This window comes from Bos indicus x Bos taurus, chromosome X, assembly GCF_003369695.1.
Source record: "Bos indicus x Bos taurus breed Angus x Brahman F1 hybrid chromosome X, Bos_hybrid_MaternalHap_v2.0, whole genome shotgun sequence".
NCBI classification, from domain to species: domain Eukaryota; kingdom Metazoa; phylum Chordata; class Mammalia; order Artiodactyla; family Bovidae; genus Bos; species Bos indicus x Bos taurus.
The window spans coordinates 85120493-85136657 of record NC_040105.1 but is presented as its reverse complement, the minus strand read 5'-3'; the positions used below and the strand labels follow the sequence as shown (position 1 = coordinate 85136657).

The window sequence follows — 16165 nt, the reverse complement described above, 5'->3', positions numbered from 1 at the left end:
TACAGAATATTGAATGTAGTTCCCTGTGCCATACAATAGGACCTGGTTATTTTTCCATTCTATATATAATAGTTTGCATCTGCTAATCCCAAACTCCCAATCCAACCCTCCCCCACCCCACCCCACCCGCCTTGGCAACCACAAGTCTCCAAAGTCTGTTCTCTGTGTCTCTGAGTCTGTTTCTGCTTCGTAGATAAGTTCATTTTTGTCATATTTTAGATTCCACATATAAGTGATAATCGTATGGTATTTGTCTTTGTATAGTTTCACTCTGTGACCTTGGCAAGTAAGCTGCTGTCTCTGAATGTCAGTTTCATCTGTAAAATGAAAATAATGATACCTCAAGGGGTTATGCAAGTTATGTGAACTGGTTCATGAGTAACTTTTAGCAGAGTGCCTAGGACATAAATCTTAATGAATGGTGGTAATTTTATGGCCCATGAAATCTGTGGCAGTAATTGTGAACATCTTCTGTGGGCAACATACCTTAAATTGCTTTACTCATTTCTCACATGTGGATCATTTGATCCTTACAACCTCTTGGTGAGGTAGTCACCTTTCTTCTGTGAAGAAAAAGATTCAGAGCAATCAAGGGATAAAGCTCATTAGCAGCAGTGCTGGGCTGAGAAGGTTCCAGTCCAGGCTGAATATTTGCATCTTTGCTTCACAGCGTCTTTGAGGTGGTGGTTAGCAAGTACGACCTCTTTGAATTGAGCATAAACCTTGTGCAAAAAAAAAATGTCTAAATGGTAGCTACAGTTTTTCTGTTCTCTGAACCATGTGGTGTTTCTCTCTGTGTCTCTGTGTTGTGGTGTTTCTCTCTGTGTCTTGTGTGTTGTCCAGCATGTTACAGAAGTGCAACAAATGTGACATCATAAGAGTGCCCTTTGCAGCAAAGCTGAGGGTCGTGGTGATATATGGCTATGGCAGTACCAGTTCCCACCAAAAGGAAAATCTTTCTCAAGGCATGTCATGTGGTGTTGTTCATGCTGCTCGAGGAGTACCAAATGTCCAGAGCCTGGAAATAGAAATTCTTGAAATATACTGAAACACATCACTAGACCTCTGGGGCTCCTTGGCTGTTTCTCTTCTGACCTGAAAATGATGAGGCATCAACTTTAGGGAACCCTAGGAAAAGGATGGAAGGACAAAAAGATAAGCGCACTTTTGACCTCTCTGTGACATTTGCCTCATAGCCATACTCATCTTGGAATACTTTTCTCTTGGTTTCCATGATGTCATAGATTCAGTTCCTCCACTTCTTTAACCGTATTTCTCAAGGATCCCTGGTTCCTCCTCCAGCCCCTAAATATTGGTGTTCCCCTGAGATCTTGCCTTCTGTCTTCCTGTGTCTTATTAGGAGATTGCACCTACTTCCATGCTGATGGTCTCCAAATTAATATTTTCAGCCCACATATCCTGCTCTCCATTGAACCATTCCATAATGCCATATAAACATGTTATGACTGCTACTCTGTCTATATTTATTGTCTTAATTTTGCTGTCTCTATTGAGAGGAATGTTTCTCAGGTGGCACTAGTGGTAAAGAATTCACCTGCCAATGCAGGAGATGCAAGAGGTGCAGGTTCAATCTCTGGGTTGGGAAGATCCCCTGGAGAAGGAAGTGGTAACCCACTCCAGTATTCTTGCCTGGGAAATTTCATGGACAGAGGAGTCTGGCGAGCTAAAGTCCATGGGGTTGCAAAGAGTCAGACACGATCGGGCAACTGAGCACACACATTGAGAGGAATAGATATAGCTAGAGAGAATTTTTTCCCAATCACATGTGAATTGATGTTCCTTTCAGCTTTTTATTTTTGCTATGTAATAAAGACAAGGTTCTTAGGTCTTTGTTTTGCTTCCCACTAGATATTTCTAGTATAATTTTTATTGAGGTATCCAATGTGTCACGGTGTTTGTTCTCTCTTCTTTGTACATAGACTTGTAGAAAAGTTATATATTTGAGGACCATTTGTAGATATTTAGTCTTTGTAGAATGTTTATGTTTGTTGGTAGAGTCTTTATAAAAATTTAGACAATTTTTTTATGAAACTGATAAGGGCTGTCCTATTGGCCAAAACCAGAATAATGTGTTCTTAGAATTCTCTTGGGAATATGATTACTGGTGGCAGTCCAGTGGCTGCTCATTTAAGGGGCCTTCCATATCATCATATTTGTTATCAGCATACCAACTTCATTAGCTTTTTAAATAACCACCATTCTAAGCTAGTTGTTTACTCTCATTTCCTAAAAACAAACTGAAGCACAGTTCTGTCTGGAATCCTGAACAAAAGGTAAAGGCTACACTGGGGATGTAATGAACAGCATGATGACTGTAGTTAATGATACTGTGCTGTATGTTTGAAATTGGCTAAGAGAGCGGATCTTAGTGTTTTCAACATACCAAAAAGCAAAACAAAGCAAAAAATAAAACAATGTGAGATGATGGATGTATGAATTAATGTGATTGTGATAACCATTTCCCATTGTATACATATACTAAAGCATTAATCACATTGTACATCCCAAATATATACATTGTAAATTTGTCAGTTATCCTTAAATAAAGCTGGAAGACCCCCTAAAGGCTAAAAAACCCCATATTAGTCCTCCCACACTCCTCCAGGCTTCTTGGGATAGAACTCTATTGGTACCCAGATTTCTATTTAGGGTCCTGAGACCAGTTAATCCCACTACTAGCATCTCTGCCATCTTTGGCCAATGTCCAGAATAGAGCTACTTTTTGAAAGCTCTCTTTTCCTGTTTCTATACTGCCCATGCTTCCTCACACATGGCTTTTTATCTAGACAGGCAGAGTCCAAACCCCTAAGAAAGGCATATGAGATCCTTCTTAATTTGGTCTTTACTGGTCTTTTTTTTCTTTTTTTTTTTTTTTTTGCATCAAGTTACGTGTAGCTTCTCTCATACTGCATTGTCTGTAATCTTCTCTTGGTCTTAGTACATGTTCCTTGTGCCTGAAATGTTACCTTTGGTTATTTGTCCTTTTAAATTCAACTCAAGTATACTTCCTCTGTGAAGCTTCATTCTTCAGGCTGTTGGGAACCCCTCTCTTGTCCATCAGTAGCTACTTGTTGTCATCTTCACCCTGAGCTGCCATGGCCAACACCCATAAAACTGTTTTCCTCAAGGGCAGAGACTAACTAGTTCATCTCTTGCCCTAGACCATGGTGAGCTCCTACTTATCCTTCAATACCTTGCTCAAGTGTAGTATCCTCAGACACCTGTGGGGAATACTAGCTACCCTTCCTGCACTAACTTTTCAAAGCATCCCCCTCCTTCTGGGCACATATTAAACACTATATAAATGCTGAATGAAGGATTGAATTTATTTATGAAGATTTATTGATTGCCTCAAGATTGCAGAACAATCCAGGAATGGAGCCAGAACTAGCCCTTCTTCTTTGGTTGGAGACAATTTTGGGGGGTTTATAAAAAGACCTAACTAAAAATCAACTCCAGAAATTAAAATTAGGGAACAAGATGCAACTTAGTTCTTAAATGGAACATGAAAGGAAGTGGTTTCTTTTCCCACATATTATAGTCTTTTTTTTTTTTTATTATAGTCTTAATATATTTTCCCTCAAAGAAGTCTGTTCTGCTCATATATGACTTTAGGTCTGGAAAATGCTTTGTGCCACCCGTACTGGTCCCTTCTATATGTTACCAGGATCCTGTGTTCTGGCTTTTGAAAGTCTTATACGTGTTACTTTCTTCCAGAGTTTTAAGATCTGTTTTTACATAGGACCAGAATCTCTTAGTTCAGGAGAAACAGGTCCTTAGAAACATGATCTAGCATAGTTGGAGTATTTGTTTGCTGGAATATACTCTTGAATAATGTATTACACCACCCTAGTACTTCCCATTTCTCAAACCCCAGCAAACTCCTACTCATCCTTCAATACTCTGCTGAAGTGATATATGTCTGATCTTCTCTGAGAACATTAGTTACCCTTTCTGCTCTGTCCCTCTAATGCATCCTTTGCCTACCTGGGTTGCATCCCTTTGTATTTCCTATTGCACGTATGTATGTCCACCATCCTTATTTAACTGTGAGCTCTTTGAAGACTGGGACTGGTCTTCATTCATCTCTGTTTGTATATATCTCCATGTACCTGACACAATACCTGGTAGGTATGAATGCTGGTGGCGTGAAGACGAAAGGCATGAACATCCATATCAAACACTTGCCTTGAATGTGCAGGTATTGGTACTAAAATCGGTACTAATTTCTCATCTAGTAGGATAGTAGTCAAAAAGTGTCTTTTCTTCCTTCTGAACTCCTCCAGTCCCTCTTTTTTTTTTTTTAACACTCTTCAATTTGCAAAACACATGCCCTTACCTATTCTGTAGTTGTATTGTTATCTGTATATTTAATATACATTTTATATACAATATGCAGCCAGAGAGGAAACCCACTATTCAAGCCTATATAATCTCTTTCGGGGCTGGACATTGACTGATGTTTATCTCTTTACTCCCTGCACCTCGCATGGTACTTAGTACATAAGCCTCAATAAATATTTGTTATTGAAATAAATGAATACAAGCACAGATGGGTTGCTTAAGAGGCATGAGTTACTATCTGACCTTCTTACAGGGTAGCAGGTCTCTGTTTTGGTCTTCAGATTCTTTGAAATGAAAGTCAATCAGCAATCCATAATAAGAAGTCATGTACTTGGTTTCTTTTCCTATAAAAAGCAATGTCAGGCTGACATAAGATCTTCCCTTTTCCTCTCTTTATACAGCTGTATAACCCGCTGGTGATTGGCTGACATAATTGTAAGTGCAGGGAATGTATTAGGCTCAATCTTAAAGGAGAAAGAACACTCTGAGATGACCATTGCTTTATACAGAATTGTAATACAGAGTTATATATCTTTATTTATTATGAACACTCAGCTTTCCTCCCATTTTCCTGCCACTTTTTTTTTTTTTTTTTTTTGTCATGCTGTATGGCACGTGAGCTCATAGTTCCCCAACCAGGGATTGAACCTATCTCTGCCGTGGAAGTGTGGAATTCTAACCACTGGACTGCCAGGGAAGTCCCTTCCTTCCGCCAGGTTTGGTCAGGATGTGTTCTAGGCCATAGTTCTGGCTCCACAGAAGTCATTGGGAACTACTGACTGAGTCCCTCTGCTGATTCCCACTCCTTGCACTAAATCCTACTTCTGTTTTATCTGCACTTTTCCTACCAGGATATCATTTCCTTCATTTGAGAGGTAAGGGCTGGGCCCTATGATCTCAGTCTGGGGACTTCCCCAGGCCACAGAAACACTTAGGTATCTGACAGCCTTCTCTTTGTGTGTGCGGATGAGTACTGGGGCATCAAAACTGATCGTGTGCTGCAGGAGGGGTCTGCTCCAGCATGAACCAGTCATGAGCCATATCTTAGAGAACTGGGCAGTGGCAGCCGCAACCATGTGGCTGAGTATCCAGCCGCAAGGAGAATGAATCACTTGGTGGATCGGAAGCTCGTAAGTGAACTTAGCTGGTACAGGAAAGCCAGCAGGCTTGATTGTGAGGTCATCCTTTAGGCTTTTGGTTTCTAGAGGAATTTCTTTGGGTGGACTGTAATCTTTTCTTAGACCCAGGGCCAGTTTTCTTTAAGACAATAATAATCCCTTTTGGTGGGGGTAGGAGATGGGGAATTCCTACAACTAAGGCTGTGGCCAGCAGTTTATCCCCTACCATTTGTGAAATGTGATAGATGGAAATTGGGTCTGATCATTTCCCATTCTTCCTTTTTTTAAAGATAATATTTCCTCTTCATTAACTATAGCCCCCCACATGCTATATAGACACATGCTCAGTTCTTTTGTAAACTTTGGTTGAGGGGCAAAAGCTGGAAGAAGAGTTGCTGCATTTTATACCAGTTCAAATTCTTTGACCTCCAGTTCTAGCAAAATGTCTTTTTTGGAGGGGTGGTGGGTAGAATTTGGAGAAGTCAATGGCACCCCACTCCAGTACTCTTGCCTGGAAAATCCCATGGACGGAGGGCCTGGTGGGCTGTAGTCCATGGGGTCACTAAGAGTCGGACACGACTGAGTGACTTCACTTTCACTTTTCACTTTCATTCATTGGAGAAGGAAATGGCAACCCACTCCAGTGTTCTTGCCTGGAGAATCCCAGGGACGGGGGAGCCTCGTGGGCTGCCGTCTATGGGGTCGCACAGAGTCAGACATGACAGAAGCGACGTAGCAGCAGGTGGGTAGAATATGAGCTTTGCTAAAATGATCTAAATTCCTAGTTTACAAAAATGTTATGTGAATGTCTCAATTGACCCCATGTAGCTCTTCTCTTCAAATGTTCAGTGGGTACCTTCCCTATAGAAAGCCAATTTGGGTATAGAAAAATTGAGACTAGAGCAAGTTCCTAGGTCAATGAGCCATAAGGCACAGGTTTGAAAACAATGTCCAGACATCTCTATATATACAAAGAGCCCTAGCAATATTGGCAATTGAATTTTTAGGCTTGAGTTTAAGGGAATTTGTGACTTTCACTAGAGTCGATCAGGGAAGGGTATAATTATCACCCATGCATAGTCACAGAGAGCAGTTAGAACCCCAGAGACTCAAGATGTTGGTTTACCATATCCTGTTCACTTGGGCTGCTCATCTGCATCTAATTTTTTTCTGTCCAACAGCCTCCAAGGATACTGTGTTCTGTTTTGAGAATTAGGAAGTGTTTTATTACTTGAATTTTACTTCTCTTCCCCCCCTCCACATTTATTTGAAGCATCTTTTACTTTTTTATGCTTTAACAATTTCTACCTCTGTTCTTCCTGCATCTTACTTTCTCTTTTTAGAACATCAGTGTTGGAAATGAAAAGCCCAAACCTGTAATAAGGCATCAGTTTGCAAATATAAACACACGTCAGATGGTCATTAGCATTTTCTTGGCATTAGCTCATGCAGCATACACAATGAATAATAAAGTACGGTGCTGCATCCATTTAGAAGCTTAGGAAGTCGCTCAAATAGGGAGCTACTTGTCCCACATAATATGTGCAGTATGCCGTGGTATACCTATTAATTTCTTTATTTGCAACCTATCATTGAAATTTGCAACTATAATATGCTGGCTTATTGGATTTCATTAATGTGAAGTTCCTGATGCAAACAATGGAAGTCACTCAGAAAGATGCTAGCAGAGAATAGGACTACAGCAGAACTGACCTCATTTGCTCTTGTGTGTGAGACAGAGCATGAATGTGTTCTGTGTGACCATGTTTTGTATGTGTGTCAGTCGTGAGCTATCTTTTGCAGGATCTAAGACTGAAACAAGGCAGCTGTAAAAAGAGCTAGTGCCTCCCTTACTTGTCTGGCTGCTTTTGCAAATCTGCCTAATAAGTAGCTCAGCTCCTCTTGATCAAATGATCTTCGAAATGGCTTCCCTCCATTACACGCTGTAATGGTATCTCCCAGGCGAGGCTCTCTGAAATAGCACACCCCTGTCTCTGATAGCAGAGTTCCCTTGGTGAGTGCCCCAGAATAGACAAGCCCCAAAACAAGGCCATCTAAGAATTGGTCCTACCGGCCAACAAATCCTCCTGGAGTTGTGTCAGTAAATCTTCTAGCCTTGGGTCTTTGGATGAGAAATGCAGTTGAAATCAGTAAGTACCAGCCTCAAGTGGGTTGAAATGAAAAAAGGTAGAACTGTCATATGAATATTTGGGGAGGATGAAAGTGTATGTATAAAGAGAAAGAGTGTGTGCATGTGTGGGTGGGTTTACCTGGATCCACATTGTAATGGTATCAAGGGAAGGGAATTGAGGAGAGTTCGAGATTCTAGTCTTGGTTCTTGGCAGTTATTTTACGACCCTTGGGTAAGTCATTTAACCTCTATGCCTTGTTAATTCCCCATGTGGAAAATGTGGATGGTGCTCCCTTCTTCACATGTTGTTGTCTGGCTCAAATAAGAGCAGAGCTTGAATAAACTCGTGGTCCTTACAAGGTCATATAGTGAACAATGAGGTGTTGATAATCCAAAGGTGGCTGGCTTTTCCATGATGCCCAATTTCTTGGCCAATAGACTAGTGCCAAAATGTCCAAACTCCTTCTTGGCTCAGACTTGCTTGGAGTAAGAATATAGGCTTATTCAACGTTAAGAAAAATGTACTCAGAGCTTCAACAAATGCATAGAACATATAGAGTTCCATTCATTCCCTCACATGTGAATTTAATGCCTACTGGGAACAAGGCACTGTACTAGGCAGTATGAAAGCATGACAGTTATGACTGAGGAGTTCTTACCCTCTAGGAGTTTATGATCTAGTGAGGGGGATGACATTTTTAATGACTACATGCAGTTGGAGACCAGATGGTAAAAATGCTAAGCTGGGCCCATCAGGTTCTCGTCTACCTAGCCTGGGAGTGGGGGTTTAGGGCTACTGAGGGACACAGATGTGGCAGCTTCTCCTCCCTATAGAATGGGAGGAATGCCCTTTCTCACTTCTTTGGCATCTTAGCCTATTATGGGAAACAATGGCTGAAAATTTGCTAGAAATCTTCAGATGCAAGTTGCTATAAAATGCAAAGCACTGTATATTCTTTGAAAGGATAATACATTGTACCCTTTGTGGAAGGCCAGGTGTTTTGTTCCTTTTTTGGCAATTGAAAACAGTTCACTACGTCTATTTACACTGTCAATCCTAAGTGTCTGGCTACTTCAGTTGCTAAGAATGTGTCTAAGGTAAAGTGGGTTTAGTATCAGCATAGGCTAGTTAGCGAAGCATCATTTGTGTCCCCATCACAGTTTATACCTGGAAGCTCAGCTAGCCATCTTGAAAAATGTGTACTTCTGTTTACAAGGGAGCCCAAGAAAGAGCCAGCAAGTAACTCTTGGATCCTTTTCCCCACAACCAAATATAATTCAGTGTAAACACCATTCTCACAGTAAAAGCAGTAACCTCATCCCCAAATACAAAGAACAGTCCAGTGTTGGTATCTTTGTCTAAGGAGATGTTGGCTGACTTTAAATCTGTGTCAGCCTAATACCTCCAAATCTGGAAACTTATTAAAAGTTCACTTCTTACTGATCTGTAGAGCTAATTCTTGCTATAAAGATTTACCCAATTCTAGAAATTTGAAATGCCCTAATGTTCTATTAATGTCTTAACATAGTGAGAGTTCTTTGACTTGTTGACTACATTTTTGTGATACCAAAATCAATCTTCTTTCTTATGTGTACTTGTCAGTTTGATTGTCATCTCATCAGCTTCAGGTGTCTTGCAGCCAACCCTATTATTTTTGTAGGTATCTCAGAAATGTCAGAAACCTTGGAAATTTCCCCTGGGCTGCATCTCATTCCTGCGTTATATCCTCTAGTTTGATATGAGAGGGACATAAGCAGTATTGATGGGCTCACCGATTTATAGTAATGGCCTTGTGTGGTTGGTGGTTTGAGAACTTTACCTCTGGGTTTATTAGATAATGGCTGTGTGTCTGCTGGCCTAGGCTTTTGTTTTTGAAAGGAGGCCAGTATTAGTTTGTTTCTCATCGGGAAAGTATGCAAATAAACAGTGATTTAGATTTTTGAAAGCAGACAGAATAATACAGACATGCATTGTCTCTGTATGGTATCAGATACCATTGTCTCTGATGGTATCAGATCTGATGAAAATATTGATTTCAGTTGCCAGTGGCTTCATAGATGGTCTTGCAAGTCATAGGACCAGTATTTCTGGATTCTCACCTTTCACACATGCGAGTAGAGCACCTGTGACAAATGGGCACAATTGGTATTTTTGATTGTATCCAATTCCACACTTATGTCATGGTATGAATTTTGGCCACATTATCTAGAATATATTTGAGCACCTATCTTTCCCTTTGACTCCTGGAACATGCAGGTTGGTGGCTTTTTTTTTTTTTTTAACCTACTGAATGTTCTCTGAGGGTTTCATTTGGTACCACATTAACAGAATACATTTGGAAGAATGAGAGAATGAGCAGTATATACAGTGCCTAATCATTTCATCTAAAGTTGCCATGCATCTTGATAAAAGTTTTCCTCTGAAATACCTTGTAGTAAATCTCTGTGTCAAAAGGCGACTCAGTGAAGGGGTGTGTGTGTGTGTGCGCGCATGTACGCACATGTGTGTGCACCTATGTGCACATGCCTGCCCTTGCATTTGGGGGTGGGACTATGAAGTATATAGCAGAGTGAGGGGAAAAGGGAGATAAGGAGGGAAGAAAATAAAAAATTAATCTTTTTTGTACTCTGAAAGAGGGTTGTTCCAGCTTCTTGGTTATCATGACACGAGAGGCTCATTTCTTACTGCTGATGAATTTCAATTGTAATTACAGAACCTTGGTAAGCCACATTAACTCCCAAGGGCTGGACCAAAAATATACCATCTGCAAAAGTCATTTCAATTCTCTTGGAAAAAACCTAGTAGCCAAGTCTGAAAGCAATTTGTGAACAGATACAAGCTGTTGCTGGGTGTCCATTCAAATTAGCGGTTCCTCCAACAATGCAAAGGGCCATGTTCTAAAAGTGAAATGACATGGCTGGTGGCTGGGTCCAGCATGACCCACACTTGCAAGTTTCTTCTGTGTTGCAGAAGTGAACAACAACAGTTAAACTTTAAAGATCAACAGTTTTTCGATTGGGTTCCTGGAGAATAATGGTGCTTTTGTACAACTCTTGAAGTAGAGCCTACAGCTACCCCAAACAAAATAGTCTCTTTCAAGATCTTGGAAATAATGACCTCATAGGCAGATTGAACCAGCAATCCATTAATAGTTTCCTTTGTAGAGAGGTGTCTCAGGGGAGGGACCTGGCTTAGTAAATCAGCATTGTTTATAAACATAACAGAATAGACTCCCCCTTTTTTTCTATGTTTGTGGAATAGCTGGAGATACCTCCCGCTTGGGAAGCAAATAGATTAACAGCAAGAGTGCCTTACATTGTAAATTAACCTCCAATTAAAATAAATAATTTTATATTTAAAAAAAAAAGAGTGCCTTACAGGGCCCTACCCTTTCTCCATTGGTCACCTAAAAGTATACTCTGAAGCCCTTGCTTTTAAGGTGAGTTAGAGATAAGGAGTCGCCCACATTATTCCTTTGTCACAAACTCAGAATTATCTGGGACCATTAGAAAAAGATGAAGATTGGTTGTGCCTTGTAAAGGGTCACAAAGAACTGACGTAATATTAGGATAATTTGAGCAAAACTGAATCTGAAATGTCTAGGTAAACTGAGTGTTTATTTGCTTTGTGTTCCTATTGTGAAAATGGACCAAGATTCTTCAGTTTCATTTCCATCTCTGTAAGAGATTTATTTCAGCCCTTCTTATAATCCCTTGATGAGCTGAACAGGATTAAACTGATTCCAGTTTGCTGGGCAGTAGAAAGGTGTGCCATTTAAGCTGGGTCCCTTACAGAATGCCTGTGATGTGGACCATGGCAAGTATGTGGTATTCATATTTTCGGCAGCAATTTCTAGTCTAGTATAGGAGAGTATAGTGTGAGCTCTATATTCCAAGTAGCCCTTTTTAATCTCGACCTGAAAAGAAACAGGGCATCTACTTTTTGAGTCTCTAGCCAGAGAGAGTATTTAAGGATGAAAAAAGCCACTGTTAGCCACACCTAATTATTCACAACAAAGGCGCCTAGTATTTGGGATTACGTAGGTGCACTAGAACCCTGAATAGCTCAGACTCCTACTTGCCTTATTGTGTAAGATCAGTTTTGTATATAATTTTAAAGAGGCCATGTATGTTTCTCTGGCTTCTGTCATCTCAAGTTAAATATGTCCTCAGAAAACAGATATCATCCAGAATATGGTGGCGCTCTCTCCCCATGAGACACATTTTTCAGAAATCTGTTTTCTAGGTTTTACTTACAATCCTCAGTTCTTTTGCAGTAACTTTCAAATTTCATTATTTTTACCAAGATTCTGTACATTTGAGCTTTATTTAATAATCATCTCATATTCAGGCATTATTTTTAAACCCGGAAAGGAAAACAAACAAAACACACACAAGGTGAAACAACTAGTGCTTTTAATCTTTGTCTGGCAAATTCTTCTTCAACACTAAGTAAAAACCATGAACCTGTCTGACACAGAATACCATTGGTGAAATCAGTCTTAAACTCACTTATCTTCTGGAGAAAGAATGAATTGAGAAGGATCAAAATGTGAAAGGGAACGTAGACCCATTAGCACTGATTTCATATTCTAGTTAAAATATTTACCACAGAGTCCAAAAGACTGTTCTATACATCTGTGTCTCTTTTGCTGTCTCGCATACAGTGTACACCCGTGGTGGATTCATGCTGATGTATGGCAAAACCAATACAATATTGTAAAGTAAATAAATAAATAATAATAATAATAAATAAAATAAAAACTAAAAAAAAAAAAATTAAAAAAAATTACCAGTAGTCTATGGATATACTTGATCCTTGACATCACAGTTTCTTTTTCATTTTACCTTGTGCTATAGTTTCACCAGCTTTCCTGGTGGCTCAGTGGTAAAGAATCTGCCCGCCAAGCAGGAGATGCGAGTTTGATCCCTGGGTTGGGGAGATCCCCTGGAGAAGGAAATGGCAACCCACTCCATTATTCTTGCCTGGGAAATCCCATGGACAGAGGAGCCTGACGGACTACAGTTCATAGGGTTGCAGAGTCAGATATGACCGAGTGAGTAAACAATAAAGAGAACACAGTTTCACCCATATAGGAAAATGTGAGACTTACAAAGCTGGTGGTGGTAGTGACAAAAAATTTACTACTGAATATTTTCACTGTCATGATTCCCCCCAAAAACCAGAATTGGTCTTAATTCATTAAGATAATGCAAGGCATGACATTTAGGCAAAGGAAAATAGATCTCTTGTGCAAATCAGTCTAACCAATCATTGTTGGTGGTCACCTGTGCAGATGGAGAAGCTATGAATTGGTACTCAGTTATTTTTGAATACTTACAGGCTCAATATATTTGAGAAAATTTTAAACAGTAAAATTTTTTTAAATTTCCACAATGTAATATAATTTAGAATTCATTACTGAAAATAATAAACATGTAACTTCTGAAGGGCTGAAAAGAATGATAGCAGATTATTTCTCATTAGAACAGGTAATGTTTTTGTTGTTGTTGATTTTCTTTTTTTTTTTTTTTATTTTACAACATTGTATTGGTTTTGCCATACACTGACATGAATCCGCCACGGGTGTACATGTGTTCCCCATCCTGAACCCCCCTCCCATTAGGTATGTTATTGGAATAAAGTGATATGCTGAGTTGTGTTTGGAGAGCTCTTATACTGCTAATTAGTGCCAGTTAGTACTTGATGAAATTACAAAGATTTTGTTGCAGTAGGATTTGATTTTCCTTGTATTGGAAGTGGAGATTCACTTGGTAGGTACTCTTTAAAAACTGAGGTATTGTTGATTTACAATGTTGCATGTATTGCTGCTGTACAACAAAGTGATTTAGCTATATATATATATATATATATGATTAATATATATATTATGCATTCCTTTTCATTATGGTTTACCACAGGATATTGAATATAGTTCACTTGTTATTTATCCATTCTGCATACATTAGCTTTCATCTGCTAACCTCAAACTCCCACTCCATCTCTCCCCCACTGTTTCCCTTGGAAGGTCCTTGTAACACCTGCCTAGAAATGGCAAGTGTCAGGGCCCTAGTGGAAAGACTTGAACTAGAGTGGGAAGACAGCTAGGAACTGAAACATTTCCTTGAGTTTGTGCTTTTCCAGTTCACGTAACCCTTCAGTGGGATGAAACCCAAATGTGTTCAGCTCTCGGCACAAAATACTAGAGAATAATGAAATTAAGAGCAGATTAGTTGCTAAGACCCAAACTGGTTCTTATAAGCCTGTCACCCCTGTCAACTCCCTTGTTCCCTCTTCTAGGAGATAAAATATGACAAGGAATAGGCTTATGGTGTCTCCTCAGGAAACAGTCCTCTCCTTGGAGTTCCTCTTTGCTCCTGGTGACACTTATCTCTGTTCTATCATCTACTCTGTTACTTGAAGATGGAGCAGTGCTTCTCCTAGCAGTCTACCCCAACTCTGCTGAAACTACCAGGTTTACTAGATTGTTTCTCAGTTCTTTCTCATAAAGCAATAGAATGTGTTTTGTTCATCAGGTACACACAGGTAAGAATCAGATGCCAAAGGCATCCCGGTATCAAAGTTACTAACATGATTGTTGTGGGCATCAAAAATCAACAACCAGGCCTATGTCAATTCTAGACTCCGAGGAGGTGGTGCTACGTGACCAAAATGATCATTGTTGTTGTTCAATCACTCAGTCCTCATTCCTGCCTGACACTTTGCAACCCCATGGACTGCGGCACTCCAGGCTTCCCTGTTCATCACCAGCTCCCAGAGTTTGCTCAAACTCATGTTCATTGAGTCAGTGATACCATCCAACCATCTCATCCTCTGTCACCCTTTCTGCTCCTGTGCCCAATCTTGCTCACAAAGAGGAAAGATTGTAAATTGTGCATTAAAAGACTGTGTGTGGACAGCAGAAAATAGAGTGTCTTTGGGAGAAAGCATCTTAGGTATTTGTATCTACATGTTGAAAAAACTCACCTTTGCTTTCCTCTTTAGGAAATTGTATCATTAGGCCTTAGGGAGACAGCTCCCTTCCCTCTAGAAAAGGAACCCCTCAGAATGGTTGTCAAACCTGAGATTGCATGAGACCAGTGCTTCTGTTTCTAAGACGTTAGACCTCCTGTATATACCAGATTGTCTTTCAGACCTCTCTGAACTCCTGTTTTCACCTCCTCTTCTTTAGGAGCTGTGCAATCAGTTATAACTGAAAATGTCTGACGGTCTGGATAATGAAGAGAAACCCCCAGCTCCCCCGCTGAGGATGAACAGTAACAACCGGGATTCTTCGGCACTCAACCACAGCTCCAAACCACTTCCTATGGCCCCTGAAGAGAAGAATAAGAAAGCCAGGCTTCGCTCTATCTTCCCAGGAGGAGGGGATAAAAGTAAAGTATCAGTGGCCGGGTGTTGAAAAGGGGCTAGTTTATTCTTTCATTGTCGCTTTCTTTCTCAAGTCATTTCTTGAGCATGGGCTGTTCAGGGCCTGCCTGACTTTTGCATATCCGTCTTCAGAGGCTACATTTTGTCAGAGGATGATGTTTGATTGTTACTGTAGGTTTACAGAAAATACACTTAAATGCTTTGTTTGTCTTTCACATAACATTGAATTCAGCAGTAAGCCACGGGAAATCATAGCTAGAAGACTGTTTTACAAATATGAATAGTGCCTTTCTTTCTGATAAAACTTAAAGGAGAATTTATAGTAATCCTTTCCTAACCACAAGTTGTCCTTATTAGGAATTTGAGTATTGGTGGATTTACTTCTGTATACCATTTTGACAACCAGGAAAATGTTGAATTGAGCATATGGAAGTCAGTCCAAGTGCCATATTATTGTCTGTCTGACTATATCACAAAGTGTGCATAAATTTCTGAGTCATTTGTTTCCTCTACCATTCTTCTGCCAGTCATCCCCTACACAATCAGCCTATTTTACACTAAGTATCACAACAGTATATTATCATTTATCCTTGGTCCTCAAATATCATATGCTGACACTTTGTGACATTGGGGAATATAAAATCCCTCATAAGTAGTTGTCAGGTTGTGTTAATTAGCATAAAGCCTAAACATAGCTTCCATAAATGTGACTATTGTGGCAGAAGAGAGTGAAACCAGGTACAAGGGCTCCAGCATCAGAGAAAGTCGCTAAAGGGCAAGAAGAGTAATATCTCTTGAAGAGAAAAGGGACACTCTTAAGCTTCTTAAAGGTAAAACATAGCTTTATAGGTAGCTTATATTGTATTAATGAATTTCCATAAGGAAAGCTGAAACTCTTATTCAGGCCAATATCGCCTCCTGTATACCTATGGCATGTAATAAATGCTTTATCCCTGGTGACCCAAGGATGGAAAAGACAGAAATGTTGTTAAACCTCTGGATTGAAAACAAAGGAATAAGAAAACACTTCCCTGGTGGTAAAGACTCTCCCTGCCAATGCAGGAGACCCAGGTTTGATCCCTGAGTCAGGAAGATCCTCTGGAGAAGGGAATGGCTAACCACTCCAGTATTCTTGCCTGGAGAATTCCATGGACAGAGGAG

At 40.0% G+C, this 16165-nt stretch overlaps 1 protein-coding gene across 12 annotated transcripts in view; it reads left to right on the top strand.

The window, feature by feature from the left end:
- The window catches only part of PAK3 (p21 (RAC1) activated kinase 3), a 429164-nt gene that overhangs the window by 311982 nt on the left and 101017 nt on the right, over positions 1-16165 (top strand). For 11 of the 12 annotated variants that reach the window (XM_027535201.1, XM_027535199.1, XM_027535196.1 and 8 more), the window contains one exon: positions 14808-15009. In XM_027535201.1, the coding sequence (XP_027391002.1) occupies positions 14835-15009 (175 nt within the window). In that variant the 5' untranslated portion in view covers positions 14808-14834. Of the gene's footprint in view, positions 1-7528; positions 7634-14807; positions 15010-16165 lie in introns of those variants that run through there. The other variant, XM_027535198.1, reaches the window with a different exon arrangement.